The sequence below is a fragment of the Patiria miniata genome, unplaced genomic scaffold (genome assembly GCF_015706575.1).
Source record: "Patiria miniata isolate m_02_andy unplaced genomic scaffold, ASM1570657v1 HiC_scaffold_20, whole genome shotgun sequence".
NCBI lineage: Eukaryota > Metazoa > Echinodermata > Asteroidea > Valvatida > Asterinidae > Patiria > Patiria miniata.
In genome coordinates, this window is record NW_024037059.1 from 670,361 (window position 1) to 684,483 (window position 14,123).

The following is a 14,123-nucleotide window of genomic DNA, read 5'->3' on the forward strand; positions in this document are numbered from 1 at the left end:
AAATCCGAATATGGTTTTGATCAAGGGGTTGCAACTAAATTCAAAATTGTGTATATACAGGTGTATATGACAAAGTGGTGGGTGGTAATTTATGTAACGTAGGTGGTAAAAAATAACAGGATTGTTGAATTTGAGATACAAGAAACATGGAAGAAATTAAGTTTTAAATGTGTCCATTGGATGAAAGTATTGTCACATTCAACATAAGCTGACCCTGACTGTTAGACAGCTGCATTTTTGTATATTTGGCTCTTTGAAAATGTAAAAAAGCTGCCTTCGTTGCAAGTCATTCTTACAAATGAAGTTTTTATTGGTTTCAAACACGTGTTTTTTTTCATGATGCTAGCTACCTAATTGAATAATGGTCTGTCACAATATCCCAGATGACCTCTGGAAAACCAGGAAATAGGCCTACTCATTCAAATCTTCTCATGTGGAACAGTACTGGGGGACTTTCATTCTCTCTTTTTTGTTGCCTGCAGGGAAATTTCTCAGCATATTGTGTATTTATTTTTAGAGACTGAACTAAAGTGGTGCCACCGTGACGTTTATTTACTTCTGTTCAAAGAAAGGTCCTTGTAAATTTCAATAAAATTTTGATGCAATTATCATCCTGCAGGGCTATGTGAAAATTGAGGGGTACTTCCAAAAAAGGTACGGTGTCAAACAAAATGGTTTTAAATTAACAAATCGAAAATGAAATACTGTACTGATACACATAATGATATATTATGTAACATAATTACAGGTTTTGATTTGGCTTGATGTAAAATAGAAATGGTCTTTATCATCAGCGTTTCAGGAAACTTAGTCGTTGACATATAAAACAGAGCCAGAATATTGTTCAAAAGATTGAAAAAGAGCAAGGAATGACAAGTAGCAAACTTCTAACATCTGAAACCCATTCTAACTTTTGCTCACTGGATTCAACTCATGGACATGTACATGTAATATGAATATGGACACATACAATACAACATTGCCTGAAACTGTCCACATAAGTTATGATAACTGCCAAAATGTAATTCGGAATAAATAATTAATCTTGTTTGTCTTATTTCATAATAGGTTTCTTGCAATTAAAGGCGAGAAGTTGTTCATATACAACACTGAAATGGTAAGAAACATTAACAGATATAAATACATCAGTTTAAACTTGTAATCCTCAATTTGGCTTGTAGAATAATGTCAATGTATTTCACACATTTATGTTTACTTATCATATTTGTGTATTGAAGGTTTACCATATTCTTGAGAAGTTGTTTGGCCTGTCAGAAGACTTGCCATAGTTTTTTGTTATGTATATTTACTTATTCCCGTGCTTTGTTTTAGGACTTTGAGTCTGCTGTGGCCATTTTGGACATTGAGATGAAGCTGGCATCAGTCAAGGAGCTTCCCAAGAACAAGATCCAGCTAGCTACTCCTGGCAAGATATACATGTAAGTAGCTCAGGCTGCATCATTAACAAGGATCAGCACATAAATGAGCACCGGGCTAACTGTACAGACAAGGTCAAGGTGTTTCAGGTTATAAAAGAATATTGATTGAAATTGCGTTTGAATTTGTCACTTGCAGAATATCGTTCTTATAATGTAACCAGCTGATACATATAGATTTGATATGAAACATTGCTTAGCATGTTTTTACGACCTTTGACCTTTGACCTGACAGAATGACTATTGAGAATCCCCAGGAGGTCAAGGAATGGATTGAAGCTATGAAGGAGGCCATACTGGAAGGACTCTCTGATCATTCAGTAAGTATCATAAACCCCAACTCCCTAGGCATTTTTGCTAGGATACAAACTCAATCCTGCAAAATCTTCCAACTGCCTCCTTTTAAAAATTACGTACAGCCTAAATCCTCCAAAATTGTGCCTTATTTCTTGAATTTGGTCCCTGGAGGGGTGACCACTGCCTCAATCCTGCAAAATCATCCAGCAGTCACTGTCGATATGTTGAGGCAGAGCCAGTGACATCCTGGAGCAGTGCAGAGGATTTCAAGTATAATCTAGGCCTACATTTATGTATGGCTGAGCATAAACAACACAAGGTCCAACCCAAGACCTTGATACAGTGCATCCTCCAAAATCAGCAGCAGAATTTTGCCACATAGCCTGTAAAATCCTCCATTTTGCAAAGAGAACTTTTGAGGATTTGGGAAGGTTAGTTTTAATAAGCTTTGAAGTATGCCTCAAGAAATCATTTTGCTTCGGAATTTTTTTTTTCTCAAAAGTATGTAATCTGTGGCTTAGTTTTGGACATATGTCACTTCGGATGTTATTAATGGTTGACAGTGCCTTTAGTACTATGGCAGTGAGCCCCTAGAGTAACACATCCATGTTCCTGCATGTAACCTACAGCTACAGACATTTTATACCACGTCACATATATGTGCATCACATTTTTATTACTGATTGTGTGTCATTGCAGATCTTGGATAAGGTGTACCAGAACTCTTCCAATACGTACTGTGCAGAATGCAGAATGAAAGGTAGATTCGAATAGATTGATCTTTTTTAGATTTAGATTACTGTCATTGGTTACTAGCCCAACTATCCATGGATGTAAATGACTAAATGCTTCTCAGCTGATTTTTCTTAGTAGTTTCTTTGTCAACATTTACTCAACAAAATGTCAGTTTAATGAACTCTATCACCAGTTTATGTCTATAAAACATTTTAGGTGTTTCATGTGCGTTTGTTAAATGCTACTTTTTGCTAGTTTATCATGGGAATATGCGAAATCAGATCATAAATCTTTTATTATAATCCTGAATTTTATTCACATTTCTCTTTATTCTTCTTTTGACAGATCCAGATTGGGCGTCTATCAACTTGGGTATTTGTGTCTGCAAAAACTGCTCCGGTAAGTGAGGTCCACGTCCACAAAAGGGTCTGGTGTCAGGCTGGCATGTTGGTATTTCCTCTGACCCCTGTTCGTTTCCTACTTGGTACACAATGTTTGTTTGTTCTGTCAGGCCCTTACTGGCAATGACTGGAGTGTGTGCATTTTCCCCAGAAACTTTGTTCTGACATTTTTATCCTTCACTTTAAACGGACATTGTCTTCGTTGACTTCGCGAAAGACTTTTAAGTAAATGATTTTCAGCTGGATATATTTCAAAATACCATTGTCCAAAACAAGCAAACAAACAAGGAAATGTATAAATCAATTAATTTTGAAAAACCGCTTCCCTTTTCTAAAATCTGTGGTATATTATTATCACCGTGGCATGGAAGACAAATGCAATTTACAGCAGATACATAAAAAAGCCTGTGATGAGACATTAAAATGATTATAATGCTCAATCCTTTTCATCGAGGTTTGATCTGAAAGAAAACTAACTTCATTCTTTTTCCCCCAACCAGGCCTGCACAGGAATCTTGGTGTGCATGTGTCCAAGGTCCGCTCATTGAAAATGGACACCAAAGTATGGACACCGGCGTTGGTTCAAGTCATGCTAAAGCTCGGCAACAAGAATTCCAATGCATTCTGGGAAGCCAACCTGAATGAGGATGAGAAAGCTATGCCCGACGATACATTGTAAGTTTTGTCCGCGTAGGAAATAATGCAAAGTTAATGGAAAAATGATTGAGGTCAAGTGAAGTTTGGACATTTTGCAGTTGAGGTTTTACATTTTACAGCCGTATCGTCTTTGTGTGATCCCCATTTGCTATTTCCTGAGTTTGCAGCATTGTTAATGTTGCTATAGCATCGTGAATTTTGGCCTGTTCCCCAGTTACATGGTATATACGGGCTTATAACTTCTGACTAGTGCCCCTTGAACTAGGATACTGACAAATTGGGGCACCACCAACATAGGGCTGGATAGCTCAGTTGGTAGAGCACTGGAATGCCAATCCGGAGGTCCAGGTCCAAACCCCACTCCAGTCAATTTCTTTGTTCAACTTTGGAAAACTTTTTTCAGTTTTAAAAAACACTGATGTTATTTCATGGTTTCCTGTTCCAACTGGCATGATAGATACTGCTGGATGAAGACTTCAGTCTGAACGTGATTTTAAGGGTTCCTATGTAACAGAAATTGGGTATTCCTGTCACCTCTAAAAGGAACTATTTCTTCTTATTGCACACTGATTATTTATGAATTGTTCTAACAAGAAATGAAATAATAGTGTCTAAATTGTAATTTGCCAGTTTATGATAAGCAAGTGGAGTTTTTATTTGAAGCAATTTGGACCTATTCACATACTCAAAAAGAAATCAATTTTATTTGCATTACAGAGACAGAAGGAAAATGTATATTGTGAACAAGTACAGCAAGAAAAAATACTGCCAATCACGGCTGTCAACGGACAACAACATGGATAAGGTAAGTGAGGGTCATTTTGATTTTATAACTCGTGTTTTGTTTGCACTGAGGTCATACCTGTGTCCTACCTTTTACTATCATTTTTGTGAGTAAATCATTTCCAGTTTCTGAATTCAATTTTGTATCTTGGTCATTCTATAAATTTAGGGTCCAAAGTGTGGCATTTTTCCTGTCCCTGTTACCTTGGTACTTTGTAATTTGCCATTCAAGTATCATTAAGAATGACTTCAAACCATTTTTTATTTGTTGGGTAGGTAGTTTGCTAATCATAATCACTCTTGGAGGGTGACTGCATTACGGAGAGTATCAGAATTATACAATCATAGATGTCAGATGTAACAGGGACAGGAAAAAAGTGGACCCCAAATTTATCGAATGATTTGTCATTCCTACTTTAATTCCTGCAGACTCTGTTCAAAGCGGCCTCCCTTGGAAATCTCATTGAATGTGTACAGCTTGTCTTCTCTGGTGCAAATGTAAGTAATATTCATGTTTTTCAAGAAAATTAATTCTAGGAGCCATAATAAATCCAGCATAGTCTTTGTACGTTCTATTAATGGGTCATTCATGATGATCGACAGTTTCAAAAGCGTACACAACATACTCTTTTTGTCAGACCATCTCCCTCCTCTGAAAGAGTACTTTCAAAAAATGTTGTTTTCAAGAAATCCTGGAGGAACAGTTCGTACATAGCTCCGCTATTAGTTATTGAACGTTAGCTTCTTGAAGATAGGCTATATAACTTATACAAGTAAAGGCTATATAGCTTACGTAGTCCCCTCCCCCGAGCGTACATTAGGGCTCAACAATTCAAACTTTATCAAAATCAATCTAAACCAGGTGTTGGATGTTTTAGGGGTTTTGTGTTAGGGTTAATTGACGTCAGCTATGAATAAATACTAATGATCATGAGCAACAGCATCTTTAAGAAGTGAGCGACATTATCTCGCGCAGACGTTGGAAATCCAAAATGGTCATTGATTGAGGTTTCCATATTGAAGTTCCTTTGGTTGTGGTTTCTATTAAGAGGAATTGCCATATGAGACACTGACAGGATTTTCACTTCAGTTAACCAACCGTGCTGTTATTTATGGGGACGTTTCCTCTGTCAGTTATGTCTATAGACACACTTTTCTTTTAGAAACAGACTACTACAGGAAGTAGATTTCCTGTTGTTTTTTTTGGCATAATGCCAAATTTGGCGGAGGGATAGACACATGCATTTTTGTTTTTTAATAATGAGTCATATTCCATGTTTATGGTTGATGCTAATTACGTGGTCCATGCGGGCATATCAAGTGAAATTAAACTGAAAGAGAGGGGAAATATAATAGTTTTTGTCGTTGCATAATTATGTCATATTCATATTCCCTTATTGAGCTATTTTAGTATTCATACCACCCATGTTAGTATATAAAGTTTGCTTTGCTTTATCAGGAAGAATTAGTTTAATCATAAATTTCTGGTCATAAGTAGAACTCATAAAAGAATGAATTTCACCAGCATTTCCTACAAAAAGCTAACTGAGAATCTAACAATGAAAGCAATAACTGTTTTAAATTTGGGACGAAAACACAAGAGGGTTCATTTGGAGGAAAGCCTATGCAATCAAGTAGGTGCTGATATCTCTAATTGGTAAAGTGAACAGGTGGAATGTTAACACGGTTCGCTATAATTGAAAGACGAGACAGGTAGTACTGCAATGAGGGTTAGCGTGTATTTCTATTTCATTTACTGGTGTGACTTTACATTGAACTATACCAGTGTGGTTTTGGAGGGCAATGGTATAATTGTCTTTAGTCATCGGTCCTTGGTATGTAAATCATTCACTAAGGTCAAATCTTAACTGACCACAATGACATAATGTCCTTTCCATGACTGTCTTATCACTCACTTATGAGGAAGTTGAGAAGTTCAAGTGTTGTTGTCTCAAATTGATGATTGTAGGCACACGAGTTTAAGACTTTGACAAGTAGGTTTCATTTTATGATTGTTTGTGGCAAGATTAAATCAGTATGCGTCCCATTGTCCTGCAGGTTTCTCATAAACGGGAGGATGGAAAGACTGGTAAGATAATCCTCTGCTTTTGCTTTAAATTGTTACATGACAGGCAATGTCTGTTAAGCCAAAGGAGCGTTTCTTGTACATCTGAGTACACTAATTGACATCATCAACCCAGTTACACAAGAGACACACCAATCATGTTTTGTAGAACAGAAAGGACACTTCAAGAAAATTCTGAACAGTTAATCAATTTTTTTTTCAAAAAATGAACTTGCATGTACTTTTGCTTGCCTTATGCATTAGAATGTTTCACAGTTTTATCAACATGTTATCAAGTAGGAAATGATTAACTGACTGGCTCAATTTCTTTTCAACAGCGCTTGATGTGGCAAAAGCATGCAACTTCCCTACTGTTGCAGTAAGTGACATGTTCATTACTTTGTCATATTTCTTTCATTAACTGTTCAATTAATCATTCTGCAGAAATTTTAACTTCACCAATGTATATTTCAGAGGGAAAGTTAGTAGCAAAACACAATATGAACACAAAACTTCAAACAACTCAGTGTAACAATATTTGCTAAAAAATACTAATCCCAAAATCCATCCATTCTAAAAAATTACAGCAAAAGCAAATGTTGTATATTACCTTTAAAAAACAGACAGAGGTTTCACAACAAAAGCTTCAACACTTTCATTAGGTTTTTTTAATTATTAGTCTACTACAGTTTCAATTTTGTTGTTTGTTTTACAGGAATTCCTGAACCAGAACATTAACATACGTGAGTATTATTGTCAGTTTTTACAACATCTCCAATTTACATGTATTAATATACAAATAATGAATGTTTATGAGTGCAATGGTAAGAATAATTTCATGAGGTGACAGATGGAATGTTCCATTCCACAAGGTGAAGCCGAGCAGAATGGAATAGTCCATCTGTCACTGAATGAAACTATTCTTTCCATTGCACGAATGTGAAACATACATTCTTATTTATTTTATACAACACCTGAATAAATCCTCGTCATCTGATTGGTCACATCCACCAATAGTGCGACCATGCAATGGAATTTCTATTTACTGTGGAATAGAACTTCTACTTTTGCAGTACGGCTGGGCAATGGGTTGGGATGAATAATTCAATGACATATGATCAACCACCCACCAATCAAATGACGGAGATTTATTTAGGCATTGTATAAATCAATTTATTTTCATCTAAAGCTAATAATTTGTGGTTGCATAAAAACTGTTCAGCAGTGGGATTTGAACTATAGTTGCGGGATCAAGTGTCAGTCAGCTTTGGTGTTTGAACTTAGATGATATCAATATTTGATCACTGTTTCCATGGTTTCCTTGTAGAATCGTCATCTGCGAGGAACGACGCTGCATCCAAAGTATCTGCTCAGACTCAGAAGACCGCCTCCATTGTGAGACACTCAGCTCATGAGAGCAAGCAAGAAAACATACAGTGCTCTGGCTACTTGCATAAGACGGGCAATAACAAGAAAGGCAAGTATCGTAAATTGTGAAGAATCTTTATATCATCTTGATTGCCTGGGGATTATTTGATCTCGAGACAAAGTTCTGTTTGATCATTTTAGTGTGATGATGTTTTTTTTAACAGAATTCCTGAAGCGATATTGTACCTTGGAGCATGGCATCTTCAGTTATTTTGAAGACAAGGTTTGTTCTTTGTCTTTATTTTGATAACTTTTATATTCAGAAATGAATTTTAGCTAATTGTTGAAAGTTGTATCCCTCTTTCTTGACAGTTACTTGTAAGTGATGCCTAAAATCAATTGATACATACACATACACATACTCAAATACACATACAATAAGAAACCAACATCATTATTAAACGTTTGATGTTTAAAATGGGAATTACAGTCAAATCTTGCATTTGCGCTTATTTTTGTATTTTTTAGGGTTTTTTTTTTGGGGGGGGGGGAGTTGGAGGTAACTTTGGCTGACTTTCTCATATAAAAAGTCAGAATTTAGGAATTGTTTTTGATTGTTGTGAATTTGTGTTTTTAACTTATCTATGTTTGCTTGACAGAACCAACCAGCCAAAAACACAATAGAGGGAATCGACATGGTACTGGTTGCTTTAACCGAGCCAAGACAAGGGTGAGAACTATGGTTACTGACTACTTCCAATTGTCACATTGGCTATCCTAAGATTGATGGGACTCGGTAAATGAATAGAAAATGGTGTTTATGAAGACTCTTGAGTAGTCATCTGTGTGCAGGACACGCTGTTGCTCACGTTTAGTGCAAAGAATGCGCTGTACATCTCTAAGTGCACATAGCTTTTGTGTGTTGTGAATGCCAGGCGCATGACTGTAATGCATTCAAGAATTGTGCCAAACTCTCACGCTGTGTTCATTGAGGATGTACATGTGCACAGAGCCCATGTTATCACTTAACTAAAAATTGTATCAATTTGTGTGTCTGTGTTTGCAGACACAAGTACTGTTTTGAGATCTACACTTCCGTAGGTCGGACCTATCTCATGTCAGCAGAAACAGAAGAAGAGAGAAAACAGTGGATGAAAGCGCTAGCCAAGGTGATCATGTGAATTCATTCAGCAATATCGGGAAAAAAAAAACAACAACTTTCATTCCACTGAAACTGCTTCCAACATTTGATTAATGCAGCTTTAAACATTACCAGACATTCCCTGAGTTATATCTTAAGCTTTAATAAATTCAATTTGTCCACAAAAGTCTTTTTTTATGAAGAATTGATATTTGGTTGTCATAACGATAAATCATTACTAATTTCAGCGTATATGCTGAATGGGGTGATGGGATGATCTGATGCATCAATGGCATAGCAGGGTCATTTTTATGGGGGGGGGCTGTTTAAGTGGACAATCATGAGCACTATCATGGCAACGCCATTGCCCACGTTCATGCTCATGCTACATTCCAAAAAAGGGCACTCGTTGAAAAAAGGCACTCGTGCAGAAAGGGGCACATGTGAAAAAAAGGGCACTCGTTACTAAATATTGGGGGGGGGGGTAAATACCGTACCTTACACCCCACTGGCTACAGCATTTTAGATTTTAAGTGTACATGTACATTTATTTGAAATTGGAAATGACAAGAGTGCTTGAGAATGACTCTGCCTAAAAGTATATGCACTGTGTTTATTCTGTCGTCTGCACTAAAACTAATTCTTGTAATCTTTCCTTAATTTCTCTCACAATTTAGATTCACTCACTGGAATGCATGTGGGAGTCTCTTGAGGTAAGGTTGTTTTACACGATGTATGGAGATAACTTGTTTACACTTCATCATAATCCAACTAAATTAAAATTGTGATTGTCAAATTTTTAACTAAAAATTTATATATAATTCGTTTTCACAGCTCAAACTACGTGCCCAAGCTTCCCTGAGAATTTGGCCACACCTGGTTCTTTTTTATCTTGACGGTGCAGAATTGTTCTGTTTTGTGTTTTGTTTTGTTTTTCTTGTTTTGCAGGCTTTATAATGCTTGATACAGCACTTTTCTTAAACTGCTTGCATTTTTGTTTAATTGGCAGGATTTTGAGCAAGCTGGATTCCTGCACAAGAAAGAAGGAGCTGCAGCAGTAGGTTTTGCTTCATTCTTAATTCTCCCAATATTCTTTATTATTAGGTCAACACAAAACTTGTATATTCATTTGTTTATGTTAATTCTTTCTGGCACCTAGCATTTCTCAAAGGTGCACAGGCAGAACCTGATGCTTGGAAGCTTAAAGATGAAGTACTCATTTTAGATTTTGCAGGGGAACCTGAAAGATATTCTAGGAAAAATCAATGTAATTGAATGAAACCCAAAACCACATATTGGCGTGGATGAGATTCCAACCTGTGCCACAGAAGTAGAATGTGAGGAAACATAAATGCACTGAGTAGATTTTGATTCCCTCTCTACTGATGAAGAATTGTTTTGTCTTTTGCAGACCAACTGGCAGCGGTTATGGTTCATACTGAAGGGAAAATCACTGGTATCCTACTCGAGTACCAATGATGAATTGGAGGAAATTGATCTGAGAAAACTCATCTCACTCAGTAAGTCTCAACTCACTCTGATAATAAACACTGACTCATATAGTGCATGGCTTTTTGGGGTACAAGAATATATTGCAGGAGTTATAACAATCATTCTTGCATCCTGAAAACAAGCCATCCAATATTACTATTATTTATATCAGGCTGACTTGACCCGCAGGAAATAAATTTCAGAACACCGTCTTTATTTCTTAATTTCGTTGAATATTCTTTGCTCGCTGAAGCTGCCGTTGACAACAGTGCGCATACACCCTGCTGCACACTGCGTCCACGTGCGAGGATACTGCGCACTACGCTCTGTTGACTGGTTGACAACTGTGATATGCTGTTGATTGTGTGGGAACCAGTGAAATGTGTTAATGTGCCCGCATGAGGACAATTTAAAAATAATATTGTCCTCATCGGGGTACTTTATTGACATAGTATTGCAGTCATCGGGGTACTTTATTGACATAACATTGCAGTCATCCGGGTACTTTGTACGAAAGCGGACAACACGCTGATTTATTTTTTACCACTGAGAGCATAATACAAATAATAGTCAAGGATGCAGTGTGTGGTTCAAGTATTGTCTGTGCTAAGATTTTCTTACCTGATGAATGTAATTTAGCATGCTTTTCCTATTGGGTTTTACATGTAACAGCCCTCATTGGTAAAAAAAAAAATATCTATTAAAGCACTGGGCACAATTTTTTTTTCATTTATCCATCAATTTCAGTAAGTCAAACTGAAGAGGTCTTCTGAAATCAGCACATGATCAACAGGATTTCACACATTTATTGGAAAATTTGTTATCAGTTCCGAGATATTTGCTTTGCTTTGACATGTATAAATCACGTTCGTTTTAAGAAATCGCTAATCTGATTATTATCTCATTCTCATCCCAGGTCGTCAAGATTCTGACATTGCTAGTGCAACAGACCATAACCACACACTCTCCATAGTCCTCCCTGGAAAGTAAGTTGACTGAAAATGCATAACTGGCAATGTATGAAAATTTAAAGTATTAATAATAATTGAGCAAAGGGAATATGTGGTATTGGAAAGAATAGTTGGACAGAGGTAGAGGTTGGTTATTTGTATCCTGTTCTATGCCTCGGTACTTTTCTCTCTCAGGTTCAACTTGAAATTGAAAGGAAACAAGAAAGGAAACTCATGCAATCTTACTTTTTGCTTTCCTTCAGGAATATTTACTTACGTGCAGAGACTAAGCAGGCAGCTGACTGCTGGTATGAAGCCATCAACAAAGTAGCATCGGTAAGATTTGAACTTTAGTCTTTCTGATAATGAAACCAAGATATGTGATGCGATCAAGCTACATGAGTCGTTTGTCAACCCTGGTCAAAAAAATATTTTATTACAGATTTCAAAAGAGCACAATCTCGGCATTGCTGCTGTGAAATACGCATGCTGATACCATCTTTAGATCAAAAATTATGGAAGTCGAAACACCAAGAGATGTGATGAAGTGATGTGATGAAGTGGCCCTATTTTGGCCTGTATCTCTACATAAAAATTCCCAACAAATGACTCATTTAGCTTGATCGCATCACATATCCTCTAAATGCAAAGGCATTGCAGCTGAGAAGTCTGAAGTAACGTAGGAAGAAGACAACAGAAACTATAGAGGTTTGGGGGAAACCCTGGCGTGATATTTCAGGCTAAAACCCAGAGTATCATGAAGGGACTGAAAACCCAGTTGACATGTCACCCTGGTGGTGATTCTCACCTGCGTTACAAGAGGTGGAAGGTGAGGAAAGTTTCACTTCTTGACTGCACCGGATAATGACTGGTAGTGGGTTCTCATGTAACCTGAGTCATGAACTCAAACTCACAGTTTGGTAATTTCTAGTTTTATGATTGAGATGATGGTTTAGGTTCTTAGGATAATTTTAGATTTTGTGTATTTTTCCTGACATTGCAGCAAGGTGGCATGGCATTGGAAGATCAACCATTGACTGCTGATAATGTACCGATCATTGTCAGTCAGTGCATTGACTTCGTTGCAACCCATGAAGGTAAGAACCAACATTCCCTACCCGTAGCCTCAACTTCTGCTACATCACCTTGTATCACAATATTTGTATCAAACTTGGAAAAGATTAGAACTCTATTACGTAGAGAGTATCAGTTTGCAGCGTAGGTAATGACGTACATGAAAACTTTTTTCTATCAGTATCAGTGTATGAGAATAAAGGTTAAATCTCGAAGACCAGGAATTGACTTGAGTTCTTCTTTTGTTCCTTGTTTGTTCAATGTGCAGGTGTCATGACAGAAGGAATCTATCGTCTGAGTGGTACAAGCAGCGTCATCCGTAAGATAGTCACCTCCTTCATGGAGGATTCACGCACAGCCCGTCTCAAGGAAGAATACTCGGTCCATGATGTGACCGGAGCACTCAAGAAGTTCTTCCGTGAGCTGCCGGATCCTCTGCTGACATCCAAGTTGTATCAGAAGTGGACAGAAGTTGCTTGTGAGTGCACCTTAGCGAGCTGTTTGATTATCCAATTCTCAGCCTGTTTGCTCATCTTTGTACTGGTTTTGAGTTGCAAGTTATGTTGTCTGTCTGTCTGTTTATATAACTTATAATTTATTTTCTTTGATTTCTCCGGTGTTGTCTTTCCTCAGCCTATCAAGATCATTCCATACGTCTTCAGTGGTATCAGCATCTTCTAAGTGAACTGCCGTTAGTCAACTTCCACACACTCAAGATGCTGATAGGCCATCTCAAGAAGTAAGACTTCAAAACATTTATAATGATAAGATTGTCTGTGTTGCGTGATGGAAGTTTGCATTGGAGAGATGTAAACTGTAACCCTAACTACCAACCCTTCTAAATATTTTGTTGGAATCTGTTGGAGTGAGTACTGCACTAGTAAACTGATTATGCTTTACATGGGGTCAGGCATACCACCATAATCAGAGTCTAACAATTTGGGTGTAGAGTTACCATGTGGTGTTGGAATTTGCATATAGTATATAGTAAATCACTCAAGGGGGTTAGGGTTAATGTTAGGGTTTGCACCTCACCATGTCAATGTCGAGCTTTGTCCTTCATTGACAGAATTTACAAACATTCACATGGGTTTATACCATGCAGGAGAAGTAGAAACAAATCTTCAACAATACAGGAAAACAACACTATTGCAAAAGACTTGACCTTCTCTTTCATTTCAAATAACTTATCTTTTTCTCAAACTACCAGTGTTTCAGAGCACAGCGATTTCAACAAGATGTACATCCGTAATCTCGCTGCAGTATTTGGACCAACATTGATGGCAGCATCTTGTGATGTAAGTAGACAGAGGCATTGACATGGTTGAATCATTTACCAGATGTGTTAACTGTTTAGGATTGCCTTTTGAAAATGCCATAGATTGAGGATGAGGATATAGCATCACTTCATTAATATAGAAATCTATACCAAGGCCAGTTGTCACCATAAAAACTGTTAGACTGAGTTGGTAGCTCAATACTCACAACAGGTCATTCACATGCATTAGACACTCCTTCAACCAATAACTGTTAGTCATTGGTTTGATCAGTGTAGCAACTAATAGTTGCCACACTAACTTGCCAAATAGCATATACCCATAGCAAATTTAAAAATGTGTGAAATGTACATGATCGGGGCACCATATCAGTAGTACCTTCTGATTGTAGTTACTGAACTAGACCATATTATCCAATTTGCTTCAAAACGACATAAAAAACACAATT

The 14,123-nt window shown here is 37.2% G+C and overlaps 1 protein-coding gene across 6 annotated transcripts in view; it reads left to right on the forward strand.

The window, feature by feature from the left end:
- LOC119728753 (arf-GAP with Rho-GAP domain, ANK repeat and PH domain-containing protein 1-like) overlaps positions 1-14,123 on the forward strand; it is a 39,992-nt gene that overhangs the window by 15,285 nt on the left and 10,584 nt on the right. For all 6 annotated transcript variants that reach the window (XR_005271139.1, XM_038201127.1, XM_038201130.1 and 3 more), the window contains exons 11-35: positions 620-654; positions 1,069-1,117; positions 1,333-1,439; positions 1,672-1,756; positions 2,433-2,493; positions 2,814-2,867; positions 3,370-3,544; positions 4,244-4,331; positions 4,739-4,807; positions 6,368-6,398; positions 6,713-6,753; positions 7,090-7,117; positions 7,702-7,851; positions 7,967-8,025; positions 8,402-8,472; positions 8,809-8,911; positions 9,561-9,596; positions 9,893-9,940; positions 10,295-10,403; positions 11,291-11,360; positions 11,588-11,660; positions 12,328-12,421; positions 12,667-12,876; positions 13,032-13,137; positions 13,609-13,696. Coding sequence is in view for 5 of the 6 variants with exons in the window: in XM_038201127.1 (XP_038057055.1) it covers positions 620-654; positions 1,069-1,117; positions 1,333-1,439; positions 1,672-1,756; positions 2,433-2,493; positions 2,814-2,867; positions 3,370-3,544; positions 4,244-4,331; positions 4,739-4,807; positions 6,368-6,398; positions 6,713-6,753; positions 7,090-7,117; positions 7,702-7,851; positions 7,967-8,025; positions 8,402-8,472; positions 8,809-8,911; positions 9,561-9,596; positions 9,893-9,940; positions 10,295-10,403; positions 11,291-11,360; positions 11,588-11,660; positions 12,328-12,421; positions 12,667-12,876; positions 13,032-13,137; positions 13,609-13,696 (2,040 nt within the window). In the remaining variant the exon portion in view is untranslated. The remainder of the gene's footprint in view (positions 1-619; positions 655-1,068; positions 1,118-1,332; positions 1,440-1,671; positions 1,757-2,432; positions 2,494-2,813; positions 2,868-3,369; positions 3,545-4,243; positions 4,332-4,738; positions 4,808-6,367; positions 6,399-6,712; positions 6,754-7,089; positions 7,118-7,701; positions 7,852-7,966; positions 8,026-8,401; positions 8,473-8,808; positions 8,912-9,560; positions 9,597-9,892; positions 9,941-10,294; positions 10,404-11,290; positions 11,361-11,587; positions 11,661-12,327; positions 12,422-12,666; positions 12,877-13,031; positions 13,138-13,608; positions 13,697-14,123) is intronic.